This window comes from Carassius carassius, chromosome 33 (assembly GCF_963082965.1).
Source record: "Carassius carassius chromosome 33, fCarCar2.1, whole genome shotgun sequence".
Lineage (NCBI taxonomy): Eukaryota > Metazoa > Chordata > Actinopteri > Cypriniformes > Cyprinidae > Carassius > Carassius carassius.
The window spans coordinates 22,981,473-23,007,532 of record NC_081787.1 but is presented as its reverse complement, the minus strand read 5'-3'; the positions used below and the strand labels follow the sequence as shown (position 1 = coordinate 23,007,532).

The window sequence follows — 26,060 nt, the reverse complement described above, 5'->3', positions numbered from 1 at the left end:
TTTTTTTTTATTATTATTAAAGTTATATACAGATATAACTTTAAATTTAAAAAAGTTACACTTTTCATGTTCAGTAAGTAATATTTGTTAAAAGTAAATATGTAGGTTTCATTAATTTGGCCAATCATGATATAAGTCAAATAAATTGAATTAAATTCTATTCATTTCAATGGTGTCAATTCTACATGAGGGTAATTCTCAGATTGTAATGTATGTTCTTATTTTACCGATGGTATATTCAAATAAAATTTCTCATCAGCACTGAACATTCATTTCAAAGAATCTCTCAATTTTGTAATAAACAAAAAGGGAAAATGCAGTAAGAACATGGTAATGACATGGTAACATTTAAAACCTCACTAATTAATTAATTAATTAATTTAGAGCTCTCAAAAAAAACAATCACTGGCTAAATGTTTTTATTTTATTTTTTATTTATTTTTATAAAATTCATGATTTGAATTTTATCGACAATTTATTAGGAGAAATGTGTTTTCTCATATATGACTTTTAATGCCGTCATTGGACCCATTTTTGGGTCAAGATGTTGTAGTTAGCCTGCTACCAAGTTGCATCTGCTTTATTGTTGGTTTTTGCTGTCAATGGCACATAAAAAATGGTACTTAATGTCAAAAAGCTTAGCAATACCTGTTATATAATTTATCATAGTTGTATTAAAAAAATATAATAATAACTGTTCCTGCCATGTTGACTATTGCACTGTGTGTCTGTTTCTGTTCTGACAGAGTTCTTTCTGGAGCTGGACTCAGTAATGGAACCATTGACGCAGCACAGCAGCATGACAGAACTGGTGCGCTACATACGCCAAGGACTGCACTGGCTTCGGCTGGAAGCCCATTTGTTATAGTGCTGGCTCTTCCACTGTGCTCTTCCTTTCTCTGTCTTTCTCTCTCTCACTCTCTTCCCCACCGTTCATCACTACCTCCACCATCTTTGCCATCTACAGCCCTCCAGAACCCTGAGGGAAGTCGGCAGTTAACCACTAGCGAGTCTCAGAACTGTGAGTTATTCCCTGGAGGGTGCCATGTCCTCGTTCCAGCTTGATTCCTGTAAGAGTGCGTCAAGAAAAACTGGGGATGCCGTAAAAGGACGGAGCGCTGCTGCATCCCATCACAGCACTACGGGAGGCCATATTTATGCATCTGTTACAAGAACAGGATCTGTGACGGTAGCAGTGGGCAAGTTAACAATGTTGTTGAACAAAAATCCAGCTAGTAACCACTGTGATGTAGGCCAGGCGAATCTAATTCATTTTGTAAGGTAGGATGGGCCAGAAACACACTTCACGCAAGTACGCAAGACAGGCATGAATGCATAATAAATTCAAATTCAAATGATATCTTTAACTAAACTAGATAATCATCAAACTGTTGCTTCACTACAACAATAGTTAAACCATAAGAAAAGCTTCCAGTCATTGTGCTGGACTGGACATGTTTGGTTTACTCTAATAGCTGCTATATCGCCCCCGGTGGCATCGCTGAGAATACACACACTGGCTGTTGAATTATGAATTGCAGTCTGACAGCTTTCAGAACACGACACATGAAATCCAACTCATGTAGCTTATGTTCACATACTTGCGTTGAGTATTTTTCAGGCCTTACCACTGCGAGACTGAGATACACTGAGATAATGTTCCTGTAGCTCAAGTGGTAGAGCATTGCGTTAACAAGTGCAAGGTTGTGGGTTCGATTCCCAGGGAACACATGATAGGTAAAAACAGTTTCCCTGAATGCACTGTAAGTCGCTTTGGATAAAAGCGTCTGCTAAATGCATAAAAATACACAGGAATTAGAGTGCAGATAAATGAGCTGTTAACAATGCATTCATCTCAAATACATATCTGGAGATTCACACGTATCCATTTGAAATTGTGCTTATCTGTCAAGGCTTTTGTGATGACAGTAAGGGATGGGTACGGTAGTCATGAATTCTCTCCAACGTCACCATCTTTCTGTTTTACTGTGGCACCATGACAGCTGGCGTCAGTGCAAGCAGTGTGATAGACTCCTTGGCTTCGCTCCAAAGCTGCATTCTCTGAGACAGGCTTCACGTCTTGTGTTCACAGCGTCAGAGGCTGATGGGAGATTTCCCTTATACATATGCACATATGACAGATTGAAATCTTCTGAAGGAGTTATCAGAGAATCTTAAAGATTTCTTTCCAATTTGTACCATAATGACTGTGTTGTACATGACAGCTACTTTAACTGTTCGGTGTTTGTTCGATCTTGCATGTTAATGCAGAGAGGTAGAGGTAGGACTGAGAGACATCAGCATATTTTACAAGCACTATGAAGAATCATTGGGTTTTGTCCAGTTTTTTTCAGTTGATTCCAGCATCTTTAAGGCTGGCTTGATAACATTTAACATTAAGTTGTTATCTAGAGTTTATTAATGCTTGTACTTCAACATTACATTTTTCAATCTACAGAGACACTTCCAAACAAGCTAGGTCGGAATTTGGGGCCTAAACAATTGCATCATGTGATCAAATCACAAACCTTTTTTAATCAAATGTTAACTTTCCATGCATAAACTCTCCAGAGGAATTTAATGTCAAATATGATATGAAATTGTTGATAACCTATCAGTGTTTCTTCTTGCTGTTCTGTTCATAAATGTGTGTGTGTGTGTGTGTGTGTGTGTGTGTGTGTGTGTGTGTGTGTGTGTGTGTGTGTGTGTGTGTGTGTGTGTGTGTGTGTGTGTGTGTGTGTGTGGAGCAGATTTTCATTGGCAGGGTGTTCATTGTATTGTAAAGCTTCATATATCTGTCAGTTTATCACTTGAATGTCAGAATGTGAGCGAGAGATGGGATGTATGTGTGAAATAGACATTTCACTAAGATTATTCAAAGTGCCTGCGTATCCAATGGAAATTTATTAGAGTCTATATTTAAGGATAACAATGGATCTGAATGATTTTCCATACCATATTGGTATATCCAATTTTTCTGTTTTCATAACATGATTATTTATTTATTATCTTTGTAAAAATGGCGGTTGTGAAACCTGTTTTGCGCTTTAATGTTCAAGTACATTTCAAATTTTCATTTTCTGCTCTGATGATGATAGAAAATGACTTAAAAGTGAATGACGTCTAAGTGCATTTGAATTCTTTTATGTATTGTACAGCTAAATACACATCATATACATTTCTCATTACCTCCTTCATGGATGTTTCCTGGGCAACTTTCACATAATATAGTGAGAAATGCTTACTGTCCAATAATGGTTTGTAGTGCAATACTCAATGTAGCACACAAATAGCAATACGTCAGGATGAAGTATACAAAACATCTTACAACAAAATTAATTAGAGCGCAAAAGTCAGAGCAAGTTTTTGTTGGAAGACTTTATTCACTTCATGGACTTCCTTTAATGCGAGGCAGAAGTATCATTATGCAAATAGTGAAATGTTCCTTCCCAATATTACCAGCTGTTTTTTTTTACTTCTATGGAGTGGCTTTCTAAAATGTGTATGGTTTCTGGTGCATCTGTTCCTGTGTTTGTTTGAGTTATGCCAGTCTGGCAAAGAAATCTGTGGCCCTCTGGCAGTTCATCAAAAACCAGCAGCACTGACTCACTCTAGAAGTGAAGTAAACAACCTGCTCTGCCTATTAGATGCACCTCTAATGCCCCCAGTTTGTCTTGCAAAGAAAACAACAGTTGTATTCTTTCTGGGACTTTTTACTCACTTTATATTCTCTTCCTGATTTTGGAATTAAGCAAGTGGAGAAATAAATTTGGTCCAATACTGCGTTAAAACCTGTTAATTTTTTTTTTTGATTTATTACATTGTTACAAATTAGTTACTACACTGTAATAAGGCAAAATCCCAAAGATTTAATTATTAATTATTAATAGCAGGTGGAAACATTACCAATATGACAGTTTACACAGAATTCACTTCTCATTTGAATGTTAAATTACATTAATATAAATATCTTTTTTAGTTTTTTGCATAAAAAGCTGGATGTTTAATTGAAAATCAGTATTAAATATTTAACCTTAAATAAGGGGCATTGAAAAAATACTGACCAAACCGGGACAAATAAATATTTATTGTAATCATGTATTGTACAATATATACTAAAAGTAAAAATGTTGTGGATTTACACAATTTTATGATGAATAATGGTCTGAATATATATACATAGTTTTGTTGCAATCAGAAATCACATTCGTAGAGCCTAAATCATCAAGGATGTCCATAAAAGTGCCACAAAAATCATGTTTTATCTCAATACTGGGACACATAACATGCTTTTGCGAGGGATTATATCTATATGCTGTTGCTTATACTGACTTTGGTAACGTTAAATTAAAATTAATTTAGGACCTCACTGTGTCATACTAATTTTAAAACAAACATTTGAAACTGTCTGAGAAACATATTGATTATATCAGTTAATAAGGGCCACAAACTCAGCTATGTGTTGCAGAAACATACTTTGATTTCATCATGTAGCGTTTACATTTGCTGCCGAACCATTCATACCTCTGCTTTAACAAAGCTTGAAGGTGTTTACTTTTTAAATAATCACAATCTATTAGCAATTACCCAGAGTCATTCTGGGGTAGCATAAGGTCGCTTTGATTCTTTGTGCTTCTGAATGAGCTCTACAATGAAGAAAAAGCCTATCAGGAAGAACAATCTCCAATTAAAGCAGGCTCAGCTGGAGGCTTTCTATTTGCTCTGCAAATTAAACATGTAAATAGCTCTTTTGTTACCGTAAAACACCACATCATGTTGTCAATTAAAGATCTTCCATTTCCCACGCTGATTAACAGGCGGCATGTACCATGGTACATTTAAAGAACTGACATTGGCGCTTATAAACAAAATGCATAAAAAATCTTGATTTGTATTAAATTTGAGCACTTCTCTGATTAAAATGTATGAGTATTTTGCTATTACATAAGTTTAATGATTCCATTTATTGCCTACAAACCATAAAAATGTCATTGTATTTAAATGAACGTGTTATCAAGTCAGTTTCTAACTTCATCAGAGATTTCTTTTTAAAATACCGTGTTGCAAATGCCTTGTTACTAATGTAAACTGTAGAGAATCAAAGAACAGTTATTTACAGTCTTGTTCTGTCCATTTGAACTTTCTCTGTACAGTATTAGGTTGTGCACCATGATTTGTCTATTTGAGATTGTAATCACAACAAGGTGTTGCATTTGACCCTAAAACACATCCACAGCTTTGAATTTATGAAGATATGCAACATCTCTCATTGCTTCCATGTCATTTGAGTCTGCCTTTCTGCTATGTTCTACATTTTCAGTTAAATCACCAACTGGAGAATCTTATTGTTGGATTTTTGAATCAGAGTGTACAAATGGGTAACACTACAATGGATTTAATACAGAAGAAAGGTATTTACACAACAAGGCAATACTTACTTAGAGTGGATTGTTAGAAGCCATTGAAATAACCAAATGAAAGGCAATGTATTTGAGTATATTGGTGGCATAGTATGTTTGTAAAGATGTATTTACCAGAGCTTGTTGGGGTCACTACTGGCAAAATCTAAAACTGAAATTGGTGCAATGTCCCAAAGAGCAGTTAATCTCGATTTAGCCTTATGGGAAATGATAGCATTTCCTTTCTTTGTGGTTTCAGAAATGCAGCCATCATACTGTTATTTAAGGAAATTTTCAAGGTTTCATTTTGATAAAATATGCAAACTGATTTATGTGAAGAAAAAAAAAAAACTTAACGTCAAAGAAAAACAAGTTTCTTACAAGTTTTAATGCAGCATGACTTTCTACAAGTTACTGTCAAAATCAAAGTTGCGTTTAATTAATACTCGATTTCAAAGACGTCAGTATTGTTATATGTTGTAGACATATTTAAACCTGTGAGAAAGCAGTTCTGTGAAACTTGCGCTTTATAGAAATGCCTCAATGCTACCTATTGCCTAAAAGGATGTTGGTTTGACGTCATGACAAGCGGGATTTCTACTTCAAGTAAAAAAAGCCTTTATCTTACAAAGGTACTGGTGGTTGGCAAAGTTGTACACATTACTTGCGATGACAGAAGATTTCAATGTTCTGGCATGCTGTAGAATTTAGGTTTTGTTTTGTTCCTTTTCTGTTTGTTTGTTTTTGTTTTGTTTTTTTTGTACAGAGCAGGTAACCTGCAATGCTTTGAATTTATACATTGTATAGTTGTACGAATTCATTTTAATATGCGTTATGTATCAAAAACCTTCCTGCCTGGTTAGCTTTGTATTTTTGATGTGTTGCACAAGTCCAGCGTTTTGTTTTTGTTTTTTTGGCTATTGTATGTTTATTTTATAATAAAACTGTCAAACGTTATGAACAAACCTAAGATGTAGTTATGTTGTTTTTAAATGTTTCATGTCTGTAAAAAATGATGAATAAAAATGGTATGAGCCAAATCTAAAAAGATAATAAAAAATAAATAAAGTTTGGGTTTTCCATCTCTTACATGGTCATAAATGTCACAGAAACCTATTTCAACCTCTGAATAAACACGACATAAGCAAACCATCACTGTAAGAGGAAGGAAAGCATGACTCGTAATGGGAGATGAATTGCATGGAAATTAATTTTAAATGGTGAGATCTTTTTTCTGGGCATCTTTTACTGTCTGAGACATAATATACTATTGGGTATGACAATCGACCACATTAACCTTAAAGCGCGACAGTAAATAGAAATAAGTTTCCAAGGACATACCCAGTGAACTGAAAAATAGGCCAAGATGCAGTGGCTTTGCTGGTGTTCGCTAAATGTAGGAGGACAACATTTGAATTGATTGCATGCATTTCCCTCATAAATTAAATTCCAGTCTTCATATATACTTGACATATTTTCATTTAAATTAGACTGTGGTTACTGGGCATCATAACAGCATTCTGCTTGAATATAATGTCCTCTTATTTATTCATCACTAGGAAAATTTGCAATGCTCAGACATGTCTCATTAATTTACGAGCCTCTTTGTGTGTGGGGAAGTGCTGCAATTCTGTAATTTAAGCCATAAAATAATATATCTTTAATATAATAATGTGCTTAATAAAATGCACCTTTCTCTCATGTTTTAACCATGGGTTCCTCCCATTAGAAAATGCTCCAAATTATGTGTCAGAAAGACTTTTATTTACTTAATATGAGCTTTTCATTTCTTGCTGGCAATGAGCCACCTCCTTGACAGTTAAGATGTATTGATTTAATTGCCTAAGGTAACCATGCAATAAAATCATTGCAAAGATTTTCCATGATGCTGTTCACAATCAAGGTAATTTTTCAGACACTATGGCTATGTGCTATGTGTCTTCAGGTTACAGGTGCAAATTCATAAGTCAGAGTCCTTCGTTACCAAGGGACAATTTTAGTTGTGAAAGTTGTAGTTACTTAACGACAAAGTACTCAAAAGTAGCGCTAATATTAGGCATTGCGAATTTATGTTTGTGTCATTTAAATGCAGTTGATACTCACACTTTGTATTGTGTAAAAGGCAGATGGTACTCTGTAGCATGAAAAACAAACTTGTATTCTAATTGTGAATAGGTTAAGGCAGGGGCGAAAATCTCATGTGAATGTTGGGGAGGACAATAAACGTTTTGAAGGGGACACCAATAAAATAGGCAAAATTGTACTTAAGGATATGTGTACAGAGAGGAAAGCCTACTATTGCATGGAGACTGTTCCATTATCCTTCTTCTCAAAGTTTCTTTCTGGTTCAATGAAAAAGCTGACTTAAATTGACCAAAACATTCTTCAAAACATTTTTTTTTTTTGCAATGTTTTTGAAGTTGTTTACACAATCAAGCCACCAATATACAATGGAATTTGCACTTAACCTCAACTTCTATGTATTTATATAGCACATTTAATAGCAATGTTGTTGCTTCATAGTGCATATATAAAAAACATGCATATTTAAAAAAATTTGCCATGCCTAGCAAAATGAAAGCATACACAATCTTAGACATACACCCTCACACAACTGTATAGTGAGGTCAGTATAGACGTGAAAGAGGGGAAAAAAAAAAGAATAATAATTTATTACGTCAATGACTGATTTGTTCAAAAAGTGGATTCACTCAGTTAGGAAACACCTCCTCAGTGTGTTTCTCAAAATTAGTGCTGTTACTGCTGTAGCTTAGTTTTCAACTTCTTTGGTGGTGGTGAGGTAAAAGGGGAGCAGGCAGTGGACCAAGGCAAAGCAGGGGGAACTCGAGATGTTTAAAACTTTTTTTTGTTGTTGCTCCGTTTGCATTTGTATTGTTTGCATTTGTGTTTTACTACTTACACAATTATTTTAACTATATATCATTATATTATTTACAATACACATATTTCAATTATATTTTTTGGGGGGGGCAACCCTCAGATAGGGATTATGCCGCAGCATAAATGATGAACACTGCTCCAGGTGTGTGTTCACAGTGTGTGTGTGTGTGTGTGTTCACTGCTCTGTGTGTGTTCACTTTGCATGGGTTAAATGCAGAGCACAAATTCTGAGTATGGGTCACCATACTTGGCTGAATGTCACGTCACTCACTTACCTTATTTCAACACACGTGAACCAGCTAGTTTAGGTCTTAGTAGACATACTGGAAACTTCCAGGCAGGTGTGTTGAGGCAAGTTGGAGCTAAACTCTGCAGGACACCGGCCTTCCGGTTTCCAAGTTTGGAAACCTCTGAGTTAAAGCAATTCTGTCTTCTTTTTATTCAGTCGTAGTGATAAATGGACGCCTTTGAAATTTTCAGAATGTGAGTTCTATGAGTTCTATCTTCTGTGATGCATATGGAGTTTCTGTGATTGTATGAATGAGCCATGAACAAGCAAGATTAGATAAGTAAAAAATAGCATTAATAAATCAGTAAAATTGCAAATATCCTTTTAAATAAAGTCTTATGATGCAAATGGCCATTTCTGACCCTTTGCATTTTATGTGGTTTAAATGGCCCCCTTGGCCTCTGAACTTGAGAAGCTACCACAGGGCTAAGAGTGTCATTAGCTTCAAGATATTTAGCTACAAAAAAACTTTTTAAAAAAAATGGCCTCTGGTCTCCTTTTCAATGTGTATGTTGCACTTTTTGCTCGGGTTAAAATCTAAAATAATTGAGTTTACGGTTTCATGAACCTTTAAGTATCCTACTCATTGTTCCTAAACGTGTTCCTCGTGAATTATTTTTGGCTGCATTATAATGATTTCCCAATTCAAATCTGATCAAGATTGCATAAGTTGATGTGTACAGGGAATTTGGATGTTGAAAATATAACATTTAAGATCACTCATTGAAAGAAATGACTTGATTAAAGATTAGTTGATGAATAAGATTGAAGGAGAGAGTCAGTAAAATTATGCAGTCTTTATATATATATATATACAGGGTTGGGCAAAGATACATCAAAATGTATTTTAAAATAAAATACCAAATACCTTTATTTTAAGTGTATCAAAATTAATTACAAAATACAGCAGCCACAGCATGTAAAAATACTGTATTTTTGTATTTTAAAAATACTCAAAAATACTTTTACAAGGGTAAACTTTGCAAACCTGCTGTTAATTGGCCTATTTGATATATGTGTGTAGCCTGTGGACTACATTGCAGAGGTCTCATTAGCTACTTATGCCTTTAAGCCCAACATGTTTCTCAGAGCAGCTCACAGTAAATGCTACTGCTCCACATGAGTTTAGACCATTACACCAATATTGTATAATGTATATTGTACAACACTGAAACGCTGTATTATTATTATTTTTTGTGTGTGTGTACAACCGACGGACTTAACATATGACAACAGTAGCAAGTTTTCAAGATGATAGTTGGTAAACTATTTAGCCTAGGCTTCTAAAACGAACACCAAAACTTAACATGAACTGTTAAAAATTATAGCAATTTATGCAAAAAAAAAAAATAAAATAAAAAATTACATTATGGAAAGCTGGCAGCCTGCATGTTTCTTACCTTGACCACCTTCTTTCATATGCATCAAATTTCTGTTCTGATCAACTACACTTCTGAGTAGCCACCAATCAGAGGCCTCATTTTTTATGATGTCATTATGTAGACTTCTTACAAAGTATTTTACAGTATTTAAAAAAAAAACACAAAATATTTATCCATTTTCATTGACCCTATCAAATACAAATTGCAAAATACTATTTTGTATTTGAAATACATATTTGAAAACCGCAATCATGGGTAAGACTGCCGACCTGCTAGAGGGTAAGACACAGAAAGAAATTTCTGAACGAACAGGCTGATCCCAGAGTGCTGTATCAAGGCACCTCAGTGGGTAGTCTGTGGGAAGGAAAAAGTGTGGCAAAAAATGCTGCACAACGAGAAGAGGTGACCGGACCCTGAGGAAGATTGTGGAGAAGGACCGATTCCAGATCTTGGGGGACCTGCGGAAGCAGTGGACTGAGTCTGGAGTAGAATCATCCAGAGCCACCGTGCACAGGCGTGTGCAGGAAATGGGCTACAGGTGCCGCATTCCCCAGGTCAAGCCACTTTTGAACCAGAAACAGCGGCACTGGACTGTTGCTCAGTGGTCCAAAGTACTTTTTTTGGATGAAAGCAAATTTTGCATGTCATTCGGAAATCAAGGTGCCAGAGTCTGGAGGAAGACTGGGGAGAAGGAAATGCCAAAATACCTGAAGTCCAGTGTCAAGTACCCACAGTCAATGATGGTCTGGGGTGCCATGTCAGCTGCTGGTGTTGGTCCACTGTGTTTTATCAAAGGCAGGGTCAATGCAGCTAGTTATCAGGAGATTTTGAAGCACTTCATGCTTCCATTTGCTGAAAAGCTTTATGGAGATGAAGATTTCATTTTTCAGCACGACCTGGCACCTGCTCACAGTGCCAAAACCACTGGTAAATGGTTTACTGACCATGGTATTACTGTGCTCAATTGGCCTGCCAACTCTCCTGACCTGAACCCCATAGAGGATCTGTGGGATATTGTGAAGAGAAAGTTGAGAGACGCAAGACCCAACACTCTGGATGAGCTTAAGGCCGCTATCGAAGCATCCTGGGCCTCCTTAACACCTCAGCAGTGCCACAGGCTGATTGCCTCCATGCCACGCCGCATTGAAGCAGTCATTTCTGCAAAAGGATTCCTGACCAAGTATTGAGTGCATAACTGAACATAATTATTTGAAGGTTGACTTTTTTGTATTAAAAACACTTTTCTTTTATTGGTCGGATGAAATATGCTAATTTTTTGAGATAGGAATTTGGGGTTTTCATGAGCTGTATGCCAAAATCATCAGTATTAAAACAATAAAAGACCTGAAATATTTCAGTTGGTGTGCAATGAATCTAAAATATATGAAAGTTTAATTTTTATCATTACATTATGGAAAATAATGAACTTTATCACAATATGCTAATTTTTTGAGAAGGACCTGTATATTCCTGTAGCTCAATTGGTAGAGCATTGCGCATATATCAAGCGCAAGGTTGGGGGTTCAATTCCCTGGAAACACATGATAGGTAAAAATTGATAGCCTGAATGCACTGTAAGTCGCTTTGGATAAAAGCGTCTGCTAAATGCATACATTTTATATATATATATATATATCAGGCCATTCCACTGTCTATTAACCTTCTCTTCTACTCTGTGTCCAGCCCTCGCTGTCGACGAATGCCCTGAGCTGTGTTCTACGCATTGCTGGCGCTCAGTACATGGGGCGAGAGGTCTAGAAGTCTACTAGCCGGTCTCCCTGATTATCTGCTGCATTCCAGCCACGAACGAGAGAGTTGCGAGGGAGCTGCTGACCAGTTTAAAGGGGACCTTCTTCTGAGTCCGACCTGTTATCCTTTTTAAAAGATTTCTGCATCCACCTGTGTTCCTGTTTAAAGAGACTATTTATTTTGCATAGCCTGCAGCTTCCTGTGTTCCCGTTACAAGAGACTTGCTCCCTCAATAAACTCTAACTTTCATTTGCATTTGTGTGACGAGTGTATGTTGTTACACTAGATCAGTGGTTCCCAAACTGGGGGGTGCGCCCCCCCCCTAGGTATTGCAGGGGGGGCGCGGCACGGCTACGGCTTCCCGGGTTAGTTACAATGCTAGCATAACAGCATGGACAAGTTTGTGACAGCGCTCCCAGCTAAACGCAAACCAGATGATGAATCTTCACCAAATGTAGCAACTTCAAAAGCAAAGACAAGAAAATATGACGAGGCATATCTCGCACTCGGCTTCACCAGCACAACAGTGGGTAAGGAGGAAAGACCACAGTGTGTTGTGTGTCTAAAAATACTAGCTTGCGACAGTCTGAAGCCGAACAAATTAAAACGCCACTTGGAGACAACACATCCCGAGCACAAAGACAAGCCGGTGGAGTTCTTCAGAAAAAAACTCACACAGTGTCGCGCACAGCAGAGTCGCTTTACTAAAGTAGCATCCCTGCCTGCAAATGCTCAACTCGCATCCTACAAAGTTGCCTACAGAGTTGCTCAGTGTAAAAAGCCACACACTATAGCCGAGGAATTAATACTTCCCTCTGCGATCGACATGGTCTCAACTATGATCGACGAAGCCACTGCCAGCAAGCTAAAGGCCATTCCTCTCTCAAACAATACTATCTCAAGGCGTATTTATGATATGTCAAAAGACATAGAAGAGCAGCTAAATGACAAGATACGGGACCGACGCTTTGCTCTGCAGATGGATGAGGCGACTGACAGTAATAAAGACTGCTTATTGATAACATACGTCAGATTCATTGATGCCGACGATTTGAGGGAGGATTTGCTTTTCTGCAAACAAGTGACGAGCAGAGCCACTGCAGACGAACTGTTTAAAATAATTGACACTTACTTGAGAGAGGCCGATCTGAAATGGGAGGACTGTGTGGGGATCTGCACAGACGGGGCTCAGGCCATGGCTGGGAGAAGAGGGGGGCTGCAAGCGCTCATCAAGCGCATCTCCCCTAACGTGCAGTGGACACACTGTATGATACACCGAGAGGCGCTGGCGTCTAAACAGCTGAGTCCCGACCTGCACGATGTTATGACGGATGTCATCACTACAGTGAACTACATTAAAACACGACCTGTCAAAGCACGTATTTTCTCTGCACTGTGTGAGAAAATGGGCTCCGACCACACAGCTGTTCTGTTTCACAGCGAGTCCCGATGGCTGTCACGTGGGAAGGTTTTATCCAGGGTCTTTGAACTGCGGGATGAGATCCGCATCTTTTTGGAGGAGGAGGAAAATGAACTTGCCCACAAGTTTAACAACAACAAGTTCCTCATGAAACTTGCGTACCTCAGTGACATGTTTCAAAAACTCAATGAGCTAAATCTGCAGATGCAGGGCAGCAACACACACCTTCCACATCTGGCAGATAAAATCACATCATTCACAAGAAAGCTTGAGATGTGGGAGCAGCGAGTTACAGAGGGAAATATAGACTCGTTTGAGAACCTGAAGTCATTCATTGAGGTCAACAAGCTGCAGAACACAGTGATCCCATGCATGAAAGCTCACATCTCTGCCCTCCAAAAGCATTTCCAGAGGTACTTCCCAGTGCAGGATCCTACAAAATATAATGTCTGGATCTGAGACCCCTTCAGTGCAACACCACCTGCCGAATTCAGCACTACAGAGAATGAACAGTTCATTGATGTCACCTCTGATTCAACAATGAGGCTTGAGTTTAAGTCTAAGACACTAGCTGCATTTTGGATTGGAGTGGAGAAAGATTTCCCACTGCTAGGTAAAAGAGCTCTGGCCACACTCCTTCCATTTGCCACGTCTTACCTATGTGAGATAGGTTTTTCTGCTGTGGCCTCCATCAAGACTAAATACAGATCAAAGCTGGACATTGAAAATGAACTAAGAGTAGCAGTCTCACAGCTGCAACCCCAATTTGAGAAGATCTGCAGCATGAAGCAAGCCCACACCAGTCACTGAAAAGATGTGGACATTAAGGTGCAGTTTTTGCAGAGTTAAATGTTCAGTATTTTGTTATTTTCTTCAGAGAGCTGGTAAAGTGTAAAAGGCCACTTTCATGCAGGAATGGAGTTTATAAGAAGATGTGTTGAAAGCCATGAACACCATTACATGGTAAAATTTTATGATACATGATGCAGTGTCACTTTTAATAATTGTGAAGGTGATTTGTCTTTTTTTTTTTTAGTTTTGTTCAGGAAGAAGTTGCCATTTTGTATGACTTACAATGTTAAGTAAAGTCCAGTGGAGTTTAGAAACAAAGGATTTGTATGTTTGTGTCAGTGTGGGGGGGCTCGAAAATATTCTTATCTTCAGAAAGGGGGGCCCTGCAGAAAAAGTTTTGGAACCACTGCACTAGATTATTGACATAATTTAATCAAAAGCAGTATTATGTTTGGGGACTCTTATTTTAAAGACATTTATTTTGGAAGTTGCACAGTTGTCAATGGTCATGTGATCATAAACTTAATAATTTGCATTGTTTTCAATTCTTCATACATGTTTATTTCTTATTTTGTTTGTATTGTTTTTGGTTTCATTATTGATAAATATTTCTGCACTAAATCAAGGAAGCACTATTACGTAAGCGACGTCATGCGTTAGGGTAATGCTGATGCAATTTGCGTGCGCGCTCTCTCTTTCGCTTGATGCCATGACGAGAGGTACGGCTAGACCTGAAATTGCCAATTACCTGTGATTAATTGTGATCGTGTCTGTTATTTCTTTTGACACAGACAAAGTGAAGCTGAGAGTAAAGCAAAACAAAAGTACATCATTGTGTGGGATCTCTTTATTTAAAATCAAACACAACGCAGAAGAAAACCCACTACAAATTGGTGCCGTGACCTGTCGTTTGGTTCGCTGATTGCTGACCACCTGGGATGCTGCAAGCGTGCCTTGTCTGCTGGGATTGTCGTCGTCGTCCTGAATAATCTGCCTCGTCTGCTGGGACTGTCGTCGTCGTCCTGAATAATCTGCCTCGTCTGCTGGGACTGTCGTCGTCGTCCTGAATAATCTGCCTCGTCTGCTGGGACTGTCGTCGTCGTCCTGAATAATCTGCATCATCTGCTGGGACTGTCGTCGTAGTTGGGGATGTTGTGAATGGTTGGAGTATTTAAGTAGTGACTATATAAAATTATTTCAGAGATAAAGTGATAGATATTTAACTTCATTTAGATTTTTCAAATTCAGTAATTTTTCAAAGTTCTTTCAAAGTGTGTTGAGAAATTGAGGGTGATAGGTGTGGCAAACGAGTAAAGGTTAGCATTTGAGCAGAGTGTAATTATGGCTGGTAGAGGAAGAGGTGTATTACTGGCCACACCTGACAGAGATTTCCAGTTTATGGGTCCTGAGTATACAAGCACTGGGAGGGGTAAAGCAGTTAGATCATCGGTTGATACTAGGCCAGACATGTGCTGTAGTCCCATCGCAAAACCGATCAAACCAGAGTATACTAATGTTGAATCAGGACTTACAAATGAAATGAGTGACCTCGTTAGACAAATTGGTTCTGAAATTGGCGAAGCCATCAGGGACACTCTGTTGCAGACTGGACGTTCAAGTTTGCCATCTAGTGGTCGTTTTGCAGATGCCACTAACAGTTCTGACACAAAGGTATCAAATGCAACCATCATAGATGCTTCCAAGTTAAATTTGGTTCTGAAGTCTGAAGTATCCTCACCGCCGTATTATCGTGGAGATGGTACAGATAAGTGCTCCACGATGGAGTGGGAAGAATTGATGCGAGTGTATCTTAACAAAAAAGAAGTGGCAGATTCTGACAGAGTTGAGGAAGTGATGAACAGACTAATGGGGAGGGCCAGGGATATCATAAAAGTCTGGCTGAGTAATAGACTAGTAACCCCGACTGTAGATGCGGTTTTCACAGTCTTGAGACATCATTTCAGTGATTCCAGTAGCTCAGGGATGCCTTTAGCTGATTTTTACTCTGTGAAACCTTATTCCAATGAAAGCTCTTTGGACTATTGGATAAGGTTAAACAAAGCAGCTGAGGTGGCTGAGCGGAGCCTTAGGGAGGAGGGCAGAACCTTGGAAAATCGGAGCAAAGAACTGGCTGTGATGTTTATTCGACACTGTCCTGATAAGGAACTCTCTTTGGTGTTCAAAAGCAAATCTGCGCAGTCATGGACCGCGTCTGAGGTCCAAGAGCGATTAGATGAGATGCTAAGGGAACAGAAAGCCACTAAGCGAGTTACGTGCCAACAAACAGCCAAAGTATTTGAGCCTAATAGTGAATCATCTTCTGTGTCTTCTTCTCAGTCAGAAACTGCCACACCAGTAACTGACAACAGCACTCTGGACAAGGTCTTGACCATGTTGGAAAAGGCTCTTGTGTGCAATACTCAATCTGTGCGTGGTGGTTGGTCTAAGAATCCTAACAAACAGGGTCGTGAATGTCGAGTTTGTGGCAGCAAAGATCACAGCACTACTGCCCATTGCAAAATGTACAATCTCTGCTTTAAGTGTTTTTTGTCTGGGCACCGGAGTTTCAATTGTGAGATGACCGGGCCCAGGGAAGGCACTGGCAGACGAGGAGATGATGCGCCGCAGGGAAACTAGAACGCCTACATTGGGGGGAGGGCAATGTGGGGCAAAATGAGAGTTCCTCCTGGAATACTGATGTCGAGTCGGTCTATTCATTTTATTGTGAGAATGTAAGCAGAGACAAAACTGTGATTTTTCAAAATACCATTCGTTCTGCACAAAATGACAGTCTGTTTTATACTAGTGTTTTAGTACAGGACAAAGTTCGTTTGAGGGGGATGTTGGACAGTGGCTCTATGGCGACTACATTGAGTGCTGACATGGTACCTCATCTGTTGGAAGCTGGAGTCCTGGATCAGGAGTTCTTTTCCCCATCAGACATTGTTCTGGTTGGGTGTGGTGGGAAGCAGACTTGTCCTGAAGGTATGTGTGATCTGAAAATTGAGGTGTATGTGCTCAGTTTTAGTGTTCCAGTCCTTATTGTCAGTGGGCAGGTAGACCAGCTTATTATCGGAACCAATGTGTTGAAACCACTGATTAGAGAAATGAAGTCGAATGAGGGGTTTTGGAGAGTTCTGGATAAACCAGACCAATCAAATGCAAGTGAGGATTGTCAATTTCTGCGTATGCTGTCAAGCATTGAGAGGTGGAGGGGTAGTATGATCCCTGGGCACTTTAAAATCCAAGTCTGCTGTGGTCCTGCAGCCCATGAGTGAACATCTTGTTTGGGGTCGGCTGCCACCAGGATCAAAACTTTCAGTGGGCAGTACAGTTGTGGTTGAGCCGAGTAAGTCTTGTTGCGTCCACCGTAATGTTCTTGTTGGAAGAGTGATCTCGCCTTTGTGGGGCGACGGTTGGCTCCCGGTGAAAATGATAAACCCGACAAATTCTGAAATTGTGCTGCGCAGAAATGCAAAATTGGCTGATGTCTACCCGTGCATCGCTTTGGAAGATTTTGATCATGTGACAGAGAGAAGGATTTTCCAGAATGTGGCCATCCACAGTGGTAGTTCTTGTGGTAGTTTATCAGCAAAGAGTTCTGTGTCTGGTGTTAGGCAGGTGAATGACATTCAGTTGGATGGCTTGGGTCTCAAAGACTTGAATGTGAACGAATGTGAGGTGTCGCCTTTCTGGAGGGACAAGCTTGTTGATTTGATAAAGAAATATGAGTGTGTTTTCTCTAGGCATTCGTTGGATTGTGGCGAAGCGAAGGGGTTCTGTCATCGCATTCGTTTGTTAGATGATAGACCTTTTCGTCTGCCTTACCGTAGACTTTCTCCAGCGCACTATCACAAGTTGAGGGAGACGCTTGATGAGATGGAACAGAAGGAGATCATTAGGAAATCTTCCAGTGAATTTGCATCACCTTTGGTGTTAGTTTGGAAGAAGAACGGTGATTTGCGGCTGTGCACTGACTTTAGGTGGTTGAATGCTCGTACGGTGAAGGATGCACATCCTCTCCCTCACCAAGCAGATGTGTTAGCAGCTCTGGGGGGGAATGGTATGTTTAGTACCATGGATTTAACCTCTGGGTACTTTAACGTCCCTTTACATGAAGAGGACAAGAAATTTACAGCCTTCAGCTCTCCTCTTGGGTTGCATGAGTACAACCGCTTACCACAGGGTCTGTGCAACAGTCCTGCAACGTTCATGAGAATGATGCTAACTATTTTCGGTGATCAAAATTTCTTGAGTTTGCTCTGTTACTTAGATGACCTGTTAGTTTTTGGTAAAACTGAGGAGGAGAGCTTGCAGAGACTGGAAATGGTGTTTCAACGGCTCAAGGATCATAATTTGAAACTGTCGCCTTCCAAATGTAAGTTTTTGCGGAGATCTGTGAACTTTTTGGGTCACATTGTTTCACAGGAAGGTGTGGCGAGTGATCCAACAAAGGTAGAGGCTATTGTGAATGTGTCAGAGGAAGACTTGATGGAAGCTGATGGGGTTACTCCATCTGTGGGTAAAATCAGGTCATTTTTGGGCATGGTTGTGTACTATCAACATTTCATTGAGAATTGTTCCATGATTGCGAGGCCACTTTTTCAGCTGATGTCTGGCCAGAAGAGACCTAGGAAAGCGAGGGGTCTTGGAAAAAGGTCAGGGGCTGTTCGGAAGCTCACGCCTGAGGATTGGACGGAAGAATGTATATGTGCATTTGAGAATTTGAAGGCTGCACTGGTAAAGAAAGTTTTGCTTGCCCATCCTGATTTCTCTAAACCATTTTTAATGTCGGTCGATGCTTCGACCAGTGGGCTTGGGGCCGTGCTCTCCCAAGTTCAGGAGGGTTGTGCGGTTGCAAGGCCAATTGTTTTTGCATCGAAGTCACTTAATCATGCTCAGTCTAAGTATCCGGCACACAGGCTTGAATTTTTGGCGATGAAATGGGCCATATGCGATAAATTCAGCCACTGGCTTCGTGGACATAGGTTTACAGTTTGGACGGATAACAACCCGCTCAAGTATATTTTGACCAAACCAAAGCTTGATGCCTGTGAGCACAGGTGGGTTGCGAAGTTGGCTCCGTTTGAATTTGACATACAGTACATTCCTGGACCAAAAAACGTGGTGGCTGATGCCTTGAGTCGGGAACCTTTTGCTACTCCCAAGATCTTGCACAGACTTACCAGAACGCCTTATGAAATCTTGAGGCATGAAGCAGATGCACTTGAGGTTGAACGGGTTCAAGATATGTTTCATTTGTCCTGTGAACATACAAAGAGTGTAGCTATGGAGAAAATATCTGGGTCGCAGAAGTGTCATGAGGTCACTAACATGGTTCAGAGTTTGGCTGGGGGGCGAGTGTCCTGTGAAGAGAAGTCAGCTGTACTCTGCTCTCATCGTCACTGGGAGGAAGGAGCAGCTGTTAGAGCAGTGACTTATGTGCATTATTTAAGGGGTTTGGAGGATGCGGGGCAGTGCCCACTCGATAAACTTACCCAGGCAGATTTATTTGACAAGCAATGTCATGATCCGGTCATAAGTAGGGTGAGGTTCTTTGTGGAGCGAGGTAGACGACCATCTAGGAGAGAGAAAGTCAGTGAGTCAAAAGAAACTGTGCGAACACTCAGACAATGGGGCAAATTCACAATGAGGTTAAGTATACTTTACCATGTGTCTAAGAATCCGACAACCAAGAAAAAGACTTTTCAGTATGTCGTCCCGGCAGCTTTGAGAGGCTTGGTCCTAAAAGGGGTGCATGATGACGCAGGTCATCAGGGCCAGCACCGCACTCTTTGGCTAGCGAGGCAAAGATTTTACTGGTATTCTATGGAGAAAGACACTAAACTGTACGTGATGCAGTGTAAGAGATGTGTGTTGAGTAAGACTCCTGAGCCTGAGGCCAGAGCTCCACTTGTGTCAATAACCACTACAGCGCCGCTTGAGTTGGTTTGTATTGATTTCTGGTCGGCTGAGGATGTCAATAACAAATCGGTTGATGTGCTGGTAGTAACCGACCACTTCACAAAACTTGCATGTGCGTATGTCTGTCCGAATCAAACTGCGAAGTCTGTTGCCCGGGTTCTGTGGAACAATTTTTTTTGTGTGTATGGGTTCCCAGGACGGATTCATTCAGACAAGGGTGCAAATTTTGAAAGTTCTTTGATTGCTGAAATGTTGAAGTTGTCTAGTGTTACCAAATCTCGTACCACGCCCTATCACCCTATGGGTAACGGTCAAACTGAAAGGTTTAATCGTACTCTTGGTGACATGATAAGGTCTCTGCCTCCGAGGTCTAAAGCTGTTTGGCCTCAGATGTTGAACACACTGACTTTTTCGTATAATTGCACTAGACACGAGACAACTGGCTACCCACCTTTCTTTTTGATGTTTGGCCGTACTCCGAGATTGCCTGTAGATGTTTTGTTTGAGAGTGTAATTTTGGATGATGGAACTGTTGATGTGAGTAAATACGTCCAGTCTCTGGGGAAGGATTTAAGGGAGGCAATGTCAATTGCACAACTGAATGCACATCAGCAGCAGAGTAAACAAGCTGAATATTATAATCGCAAGTGCAAGGGTCATTCATTGGAGTTGGGCGATCGGGTCCTTCTGGCAAACAAAGGAGAAAAGGGAAAGAGGAAATTAGCTGATCGTTGGGAAAGCACGGTGTATATTGTGATCAGTAAGAACTTTTCTTTGAACACGTACAAGATTCGCCACCCTGTTAATGGTCGTACCAAAACTGTTCATCGAAACCTGTTGATGCCGGTGAACTTTTTACCATTGCCTGCTTGGGATGATTCTGTGAGTTCAGAGTGTGATTTGAGTTCAGACTGTGATTTGTCACATACTGACTGTCAGAAGAGTGATACTACAGACCGAATTTCTCAATGGATTACTAATCTAGACGAAGTCGCAGGGACTGACAGTGGTGAATTGAATGATGACATGATTGACAGTGGTGAGCATGAAATTTGTGATCATGAAGTGAGGAATCAAATTGAACAGGTTGGAGGGATGGAGTGTCATGATAGCTCTGAGAGAATGTCTGCTCCTTCAGCGTCTTTGTGCCTCACATCAATTGCTGGAACATCATTTGTGTCAGATGTTGGGACTGAAGTCTCTGTATCTCAGATTGTCGTGCCTGTAAATGATCTTGATGGTGACATTTCAGTGGCAGTGCGAGAGATCTCTGAGAGTTCATCTGAACGTGATTCGGTTTTTTGTCATGCTTCAAGAGAGCCTGGTGAACAGCAGAAAGTATATACAAGATTTGGTAGACTTATTAGACCTGTGAGTAGATTGATTCAAACAATGTCAACTCAAAGAGTTTATCCTGTTCTGGAAGTTTGATTTTTATTTATTTTTTTTTTTCAGTGTTTTTGATTGAGTGTACATCGGTCGATCTGTCAGAGGTGGCATGATCTTTCATGATCTGTCATAGATTAAGTTGTTTAAAACAAACAATCAGTGTAAGTGATTTATTGGTGTATGTCATATTTGAAACTATGTATATGGCATGGTTTTTCGAATGGTAGATTGGATTAGATTTAGCTACCCTTGATTTACCTGAATTTTAAACAAGATGGCTTTAGAGCTGTATAACCTAAGGTGGGTTATGTGTAATGACATCACCGATATATCAAGTGGATGACCTGTTCAATAATCTAGATTAAAACAGTGGGGGTGAATGTGACGAGTGTATGTTGTTACACTAGATTATTGACATAATTTAATCAAAAGCAGTATTATGTTTGGGGACTCTTATTTTGAAGACATTTATTTTGGAAGTTGCACAGTTGTCAATGGTCATGTGATCATAAACTTAATAATTTGCGTTGTTTTCAATTCTTCATACATGTTTATTTCTTATTTTGTTTGTATTGTTTTTGGTTTCATTATTGATAAATATTTCTGCACTAAATCAAGGAAGCACTATTACGTAAGCGACGTCAATTACCTGTGATTAATTGTGATCGTGTCTGTTATTTCTTTTGACACAGACAAAGTGAAGCTGAGAGTAAAGCAAAACAAAAGTACATCATTGTGTGGGATCTCTTTATTTAAAATCAAACACAACGCAGAAGAAAACCCACTACATTTGGATCCTATCTCTTCCTTACTACAGAATAATCAGGCCACACTGATGGATCCAGCAAATGAGAGAACCATTCACACGGCTGTCGAAATGCAAGGTGCTATGCTAGGAAGACACGAAGAGGAACTTACCGCAACTCGTCGTGTGGTCGAGACGCTGGCTGCTCAACTATCTGATTTGTCCACCCAAGTTCAGTTGCTCCGGAGAGATCCAACGCCTCCTCCAAGGTTGCCTGACGCACCAAAGCCGCGTGTCAATAATCCCCCGTTCTATAGTGGAGAGCCCTCTCAATGTCGCTCGTTCCTCACGCAATGTGAGGTGGTTTTTTCCCTCCAACCAGTCACCTATGCCCGTGAGCGAGCCCTGGTGGCCTACGTCATTTCACTTCTGACCGGGCGTGCCCGCAATTGGGGAGCTGCTGCGTGGGAAGCAGAGGCTGAATATACCTTGCACTTTGACTCCTTCAAAGATGAGATGTTGCGGGTATTCGACCGTTCGGCCCATGGTGAGGAGGCTTCCCGTTTGCTTTCTTCACTCCGCCAGGGAGGTCGATCCATGGTGGATTACTCCATAGAGTTCCGTACTCTCTCGACCACCAGCGGTTGGAACAAGACAGCCCTTGCGGCTCGCTTTCTGGAGGGACTTAGCACTCATGTCAAAGATGAAGTCATTGCCCACGAGCTGCCTACGGATCTCGACTCACTCATTGATCTCGCTATCTGGGTGGAGAAAAGATTTGATCTTCGCCGCCGCGTCAGAGGCGCTGACTCCACCTCCTCTTCTTCGGTTGCTGCATCTTCTCCTCCCATCTCCATTCCTGTTCCAGAGCCTATGCAGCTCGGCGGTTTGCGTATCTCTGCCAGGGAGAGAGAACGACGCCTCGTCAATCGCCTCTGCATGTACTGCGGAGCTGCCAACCACTTTGTTTTCGAGCTGCCCCGTAAAAGCCAACGCTTGCCAGTAGAAGAGGGGGTACTGGTGAGCGCGACTTCCTTGATCTCCTCGTCCATGTCCTGCACAACCGTTACGATAGCCTTGAGCTGGGCTGGTACCACTGTTTCATGCAAGGCTTTAATAGACTCAGGAGCTGAGGAGAATTTCCTCGACGAAGCTTGGGCTCGAAGACAAGGTATTCCGTTGAGGAGCCGTAAACAGACCACACCCCTTTTTGCCTTAGATGGAAGCCCCCTGCCCAGTATCGATCTTCAGTCTATCCCTTTAGCCCTAACTGTTTCAGGAAACCATCATGAGACTCTCTTTTTAGTTTTTTATTCCCCCTATTCCCAGGTAGTTCTAGGTCACCCCTGGTTAGTCAGACACAACCCCCACTTCGATTGGTCCTGTAATAGTATTCTTTCATGGAGCCTGTCCTGTCATGTCAATTGTCTGTTATCCGCTAATCGTTCTGTTTCCCCTGTCTCTGTTTTTCCCGATTTGTCTGGGGTTCCGGAGGAATATCATGATCTTCCCCTAACGCTTATCATTTAGTCCGCATTAAGTAGGGGGCATTAATTCGGCCTCGTCAACGCACCTGCAGTCTTTCAGGCGTTAATCAACAACGTTCTGAGAGACATGCTTAATGTTTTCGTCTTTGTTTATTTAGACAATATTCTGATTTTCTCACCGTCTCTCCAAGTTCATGCGCCGTGTCCTCCAGTGCCTCCTGGAGAACCGTCTGTTCGTAAAAGCAGAGAAATGCACGTTTCACGCCCACTCCGTCACCTTTCTTGGATCTGTTATCTCGGCAGAGGGGATAAGCATGGATCCCGTCAAGGTACGAGTCGTTACCGAGTGGCCCATCCCTGAGTTTCGAGTCGCGTTACAACGTTTTCTAGGATTTGCCAATTTCTATCGACGCTTTATACGCAGTTTCGGTCAAGTAGCCGCGCCTCTTACTGCGCTCACCTCGGTCACATCGAGTTTTAAGTGGTCAGAATCTGCTCAAAGGGCTTTTGATCATCTAAAGCATTTATTTACTACCGCGCCTATTCTTGTGACTCCTGATGTATCCAAACAGTTCATTGTCGAAGTTGATGCGTCTGAGGTGGGCGTTGGGGGCGTTCTTTCCCAGCGCTCAGACTCAGATAATAGAGTTCATCCATGCGCGTATTTTTCTCACCGCCTCTCGTCTGCAGTTCGTAATTATGATGTGGGGGATCGTGAACTCCTTGCCATCCATTTGGCATTGGGCCAGTGGAGACAATGGTTAGAGGCCTCTACCGTTCCGTTTGTAGTCTGGACTGATCATAGAAATCTGGAGTACATTCATTCTGCCAAGAGACTTAATGCGCGTCAGGCTCGCTGGTCATTGTTTTTCGCTCGTTTCGATTTTACGATCTCTTTTCGACCTGGCTCCAAAAACGTCAAGCCAGACGCCTTGTCTCGTCTTTTCGACCCCACTGACGCCATCTCCATGCCCCGGGAGATAATCCCTCCGGGGCGTGTTATTGGTACCGCCATCTGGGGTATTGAGAGGCTCGTTAAGCGCGCTCTATCTCATTCGATCGCTCCGCGTAACATTCCTAAGAACCTCCTTTTTGTCCCGGTTTCCGCTCGCCCGGCAGTCTTTCAGTGGGCTCACTCTTCCAAGTTAACTTCGGTCCGTCAACGATTTTGGTGGCCCATTATAGAACGCGTTATTCGTCGCTTCGTTGCCTCTTGCGCTATTTGCGCTCAGACTAAGTCTGGTCACTGTCTTCTTAGACCATTTCCCATTCTGTCGCGTCCTTGGTCCCACATAGGTCTTGACTTTATTACCATCCTCCCCTCCTCGGCTGGTAATACTGTAATTCTAACCGTGGTAGACCGTTTTTTCCAAATCCGCTCACTTTATACCGCTTTTTTAAAACTCCCCTCCACCAAGGAAACAGCTCAAGTACTGGTATCTCACGTTTTCAAGAACCACGGGCTTCCCTCTGACGTCATATCAGACAGGGGACCTCAATTCGCGTTCCAGTTCTGGAAGGAGTTCTGTCATCTGATTGGTGCGTCTGTCAGCCTCTCGTCTGGTTTCCACCCTCAAACCAACGGGCAGGCTGAACGCACTAACCAGATAGTCGGTCGACTTTTGCGCAGCCTGGCGTTTCGGAATCCCTCTACGTGGGTCGAGCAATTACCCTGGGCAGAATATGCTCACAATTCTCTCCCGTCCTCCACTACCGGTCTGTCGCCGTTTCACTGTTGTCTGGGATACCAAGCTCCCCTTTTCTCCTCTCAAGAGACCGAGTCCAATGTCCCATCCGTTCAGGCTTTTATTAGATGCTGTAAACGTACTTGGAGACGGGTGAGAACAGCGCTGTGTCGTTCAAGGGTTCGCATTCTAAGAAATGCAAATAAACGTCGTGTCAAAAGTCCTAGGTATGTGTGTGGTCAAAGAGTGTGGCTTTCCATTCTCAATTTGCCTCTTCAGGCACCGTCTCATAAATTAGCTCCCCGTTTTATCGGACCTTTTCAGATTTCCCAGGTCATCAATCCAGTCACGGTTAAGTTGAGGCTTCCTCCTAAGCTCCGGCGCATTCACCTGGTTTTTCATGTATCCTGCATAAAGTCAGTCATACGCGCTCCTTCTCGTATTTCTGTTCCACCCATTCAGGCCGTAGGCAGATCTGTCTACACTGCAAGTGCAAGATTCTTGATATACGTCGTCGCTGTCGTGGCCATCAATTCCTAGTTGATTGGGAGGGCTACGGTCCTGGGGAGAGAAGCTGGGTTCCCTCCCGGGACATCCTGGACCGCTCTCTCATTGATGATTTCCTTCGGAACCACCAGGTCCCTTTCTCGGGAGCGCCAGGGGGCGCTCGCTGAGGGGGGGGGGTGGCACTGTCATGAGTCTGGTTCTTCTCTCTGGCTTTTCGTTTCGTTTTCCCCCCTCTGCTGGTCACTACCTTGCTTTTCCCCTTTTTTTCCCCTTCAGCTGATTCTCATTAGCTGTTATCTCGCTGAATCGTTTCACCTGTTCTCTCCTCTAGAATGCTTGCTATTTAATGTTCCCTGTTTTATTGCCTTTTGCCTGATTATTTCGTTAGAG

General features: G+C 41.3%; 2 protein-coding genes across 2 annotated transcripts in view; both read left to right on the top strand.

Annotated features, from left to right (window-relative positions):
- The window catches only part of LOC132114002 (AF4/FMR2 family member 2-like), a 216,862-nt gene extending 210,388 nt beyond the window's left edge, over nt 1-6,474 (top strand). Inside the window, exon 21 of the mRNA XM_059522111.1 lies at nt 747-6,474. Within this exon, the coding sequence (XP_059378094.1) occupies nt 747-868 (122 nt within the window). The 3' untranslated portion in view covers nt 869-6,474. The remainder of the gene's footprint in view (nt 1-746) is intronic.
- Nucleotides 6,475-12,111: 5,637 nt separating this feature from the next.
- On the top strand, nt 12,112-13,599 carry LOC132114165 (zinc finger BED domain-containing protein 5-like). The gene has a single exon (XM_059522276.1). The coding sequence runs from the start codon at nt 12,112-12,114 to the stop codon at nt 13,597-13,599; it is 1,488 nt and encodes a 495-aa protein (XP_059378259.1).
- The last annotated feature ends 12,461 nt before the right edge of the window (nt 13,600-26,060 follow it).

Bases quoted from the DNA above. Each gene is read 5' to 3' on its own strand.
- LOC132114165 (XM_059522276.1), top strand. From the start codon at position 12,112: ATGGACAAGTTTGTGACAGCGCTCCCAGCTAAACGCAAACCAGATGAT.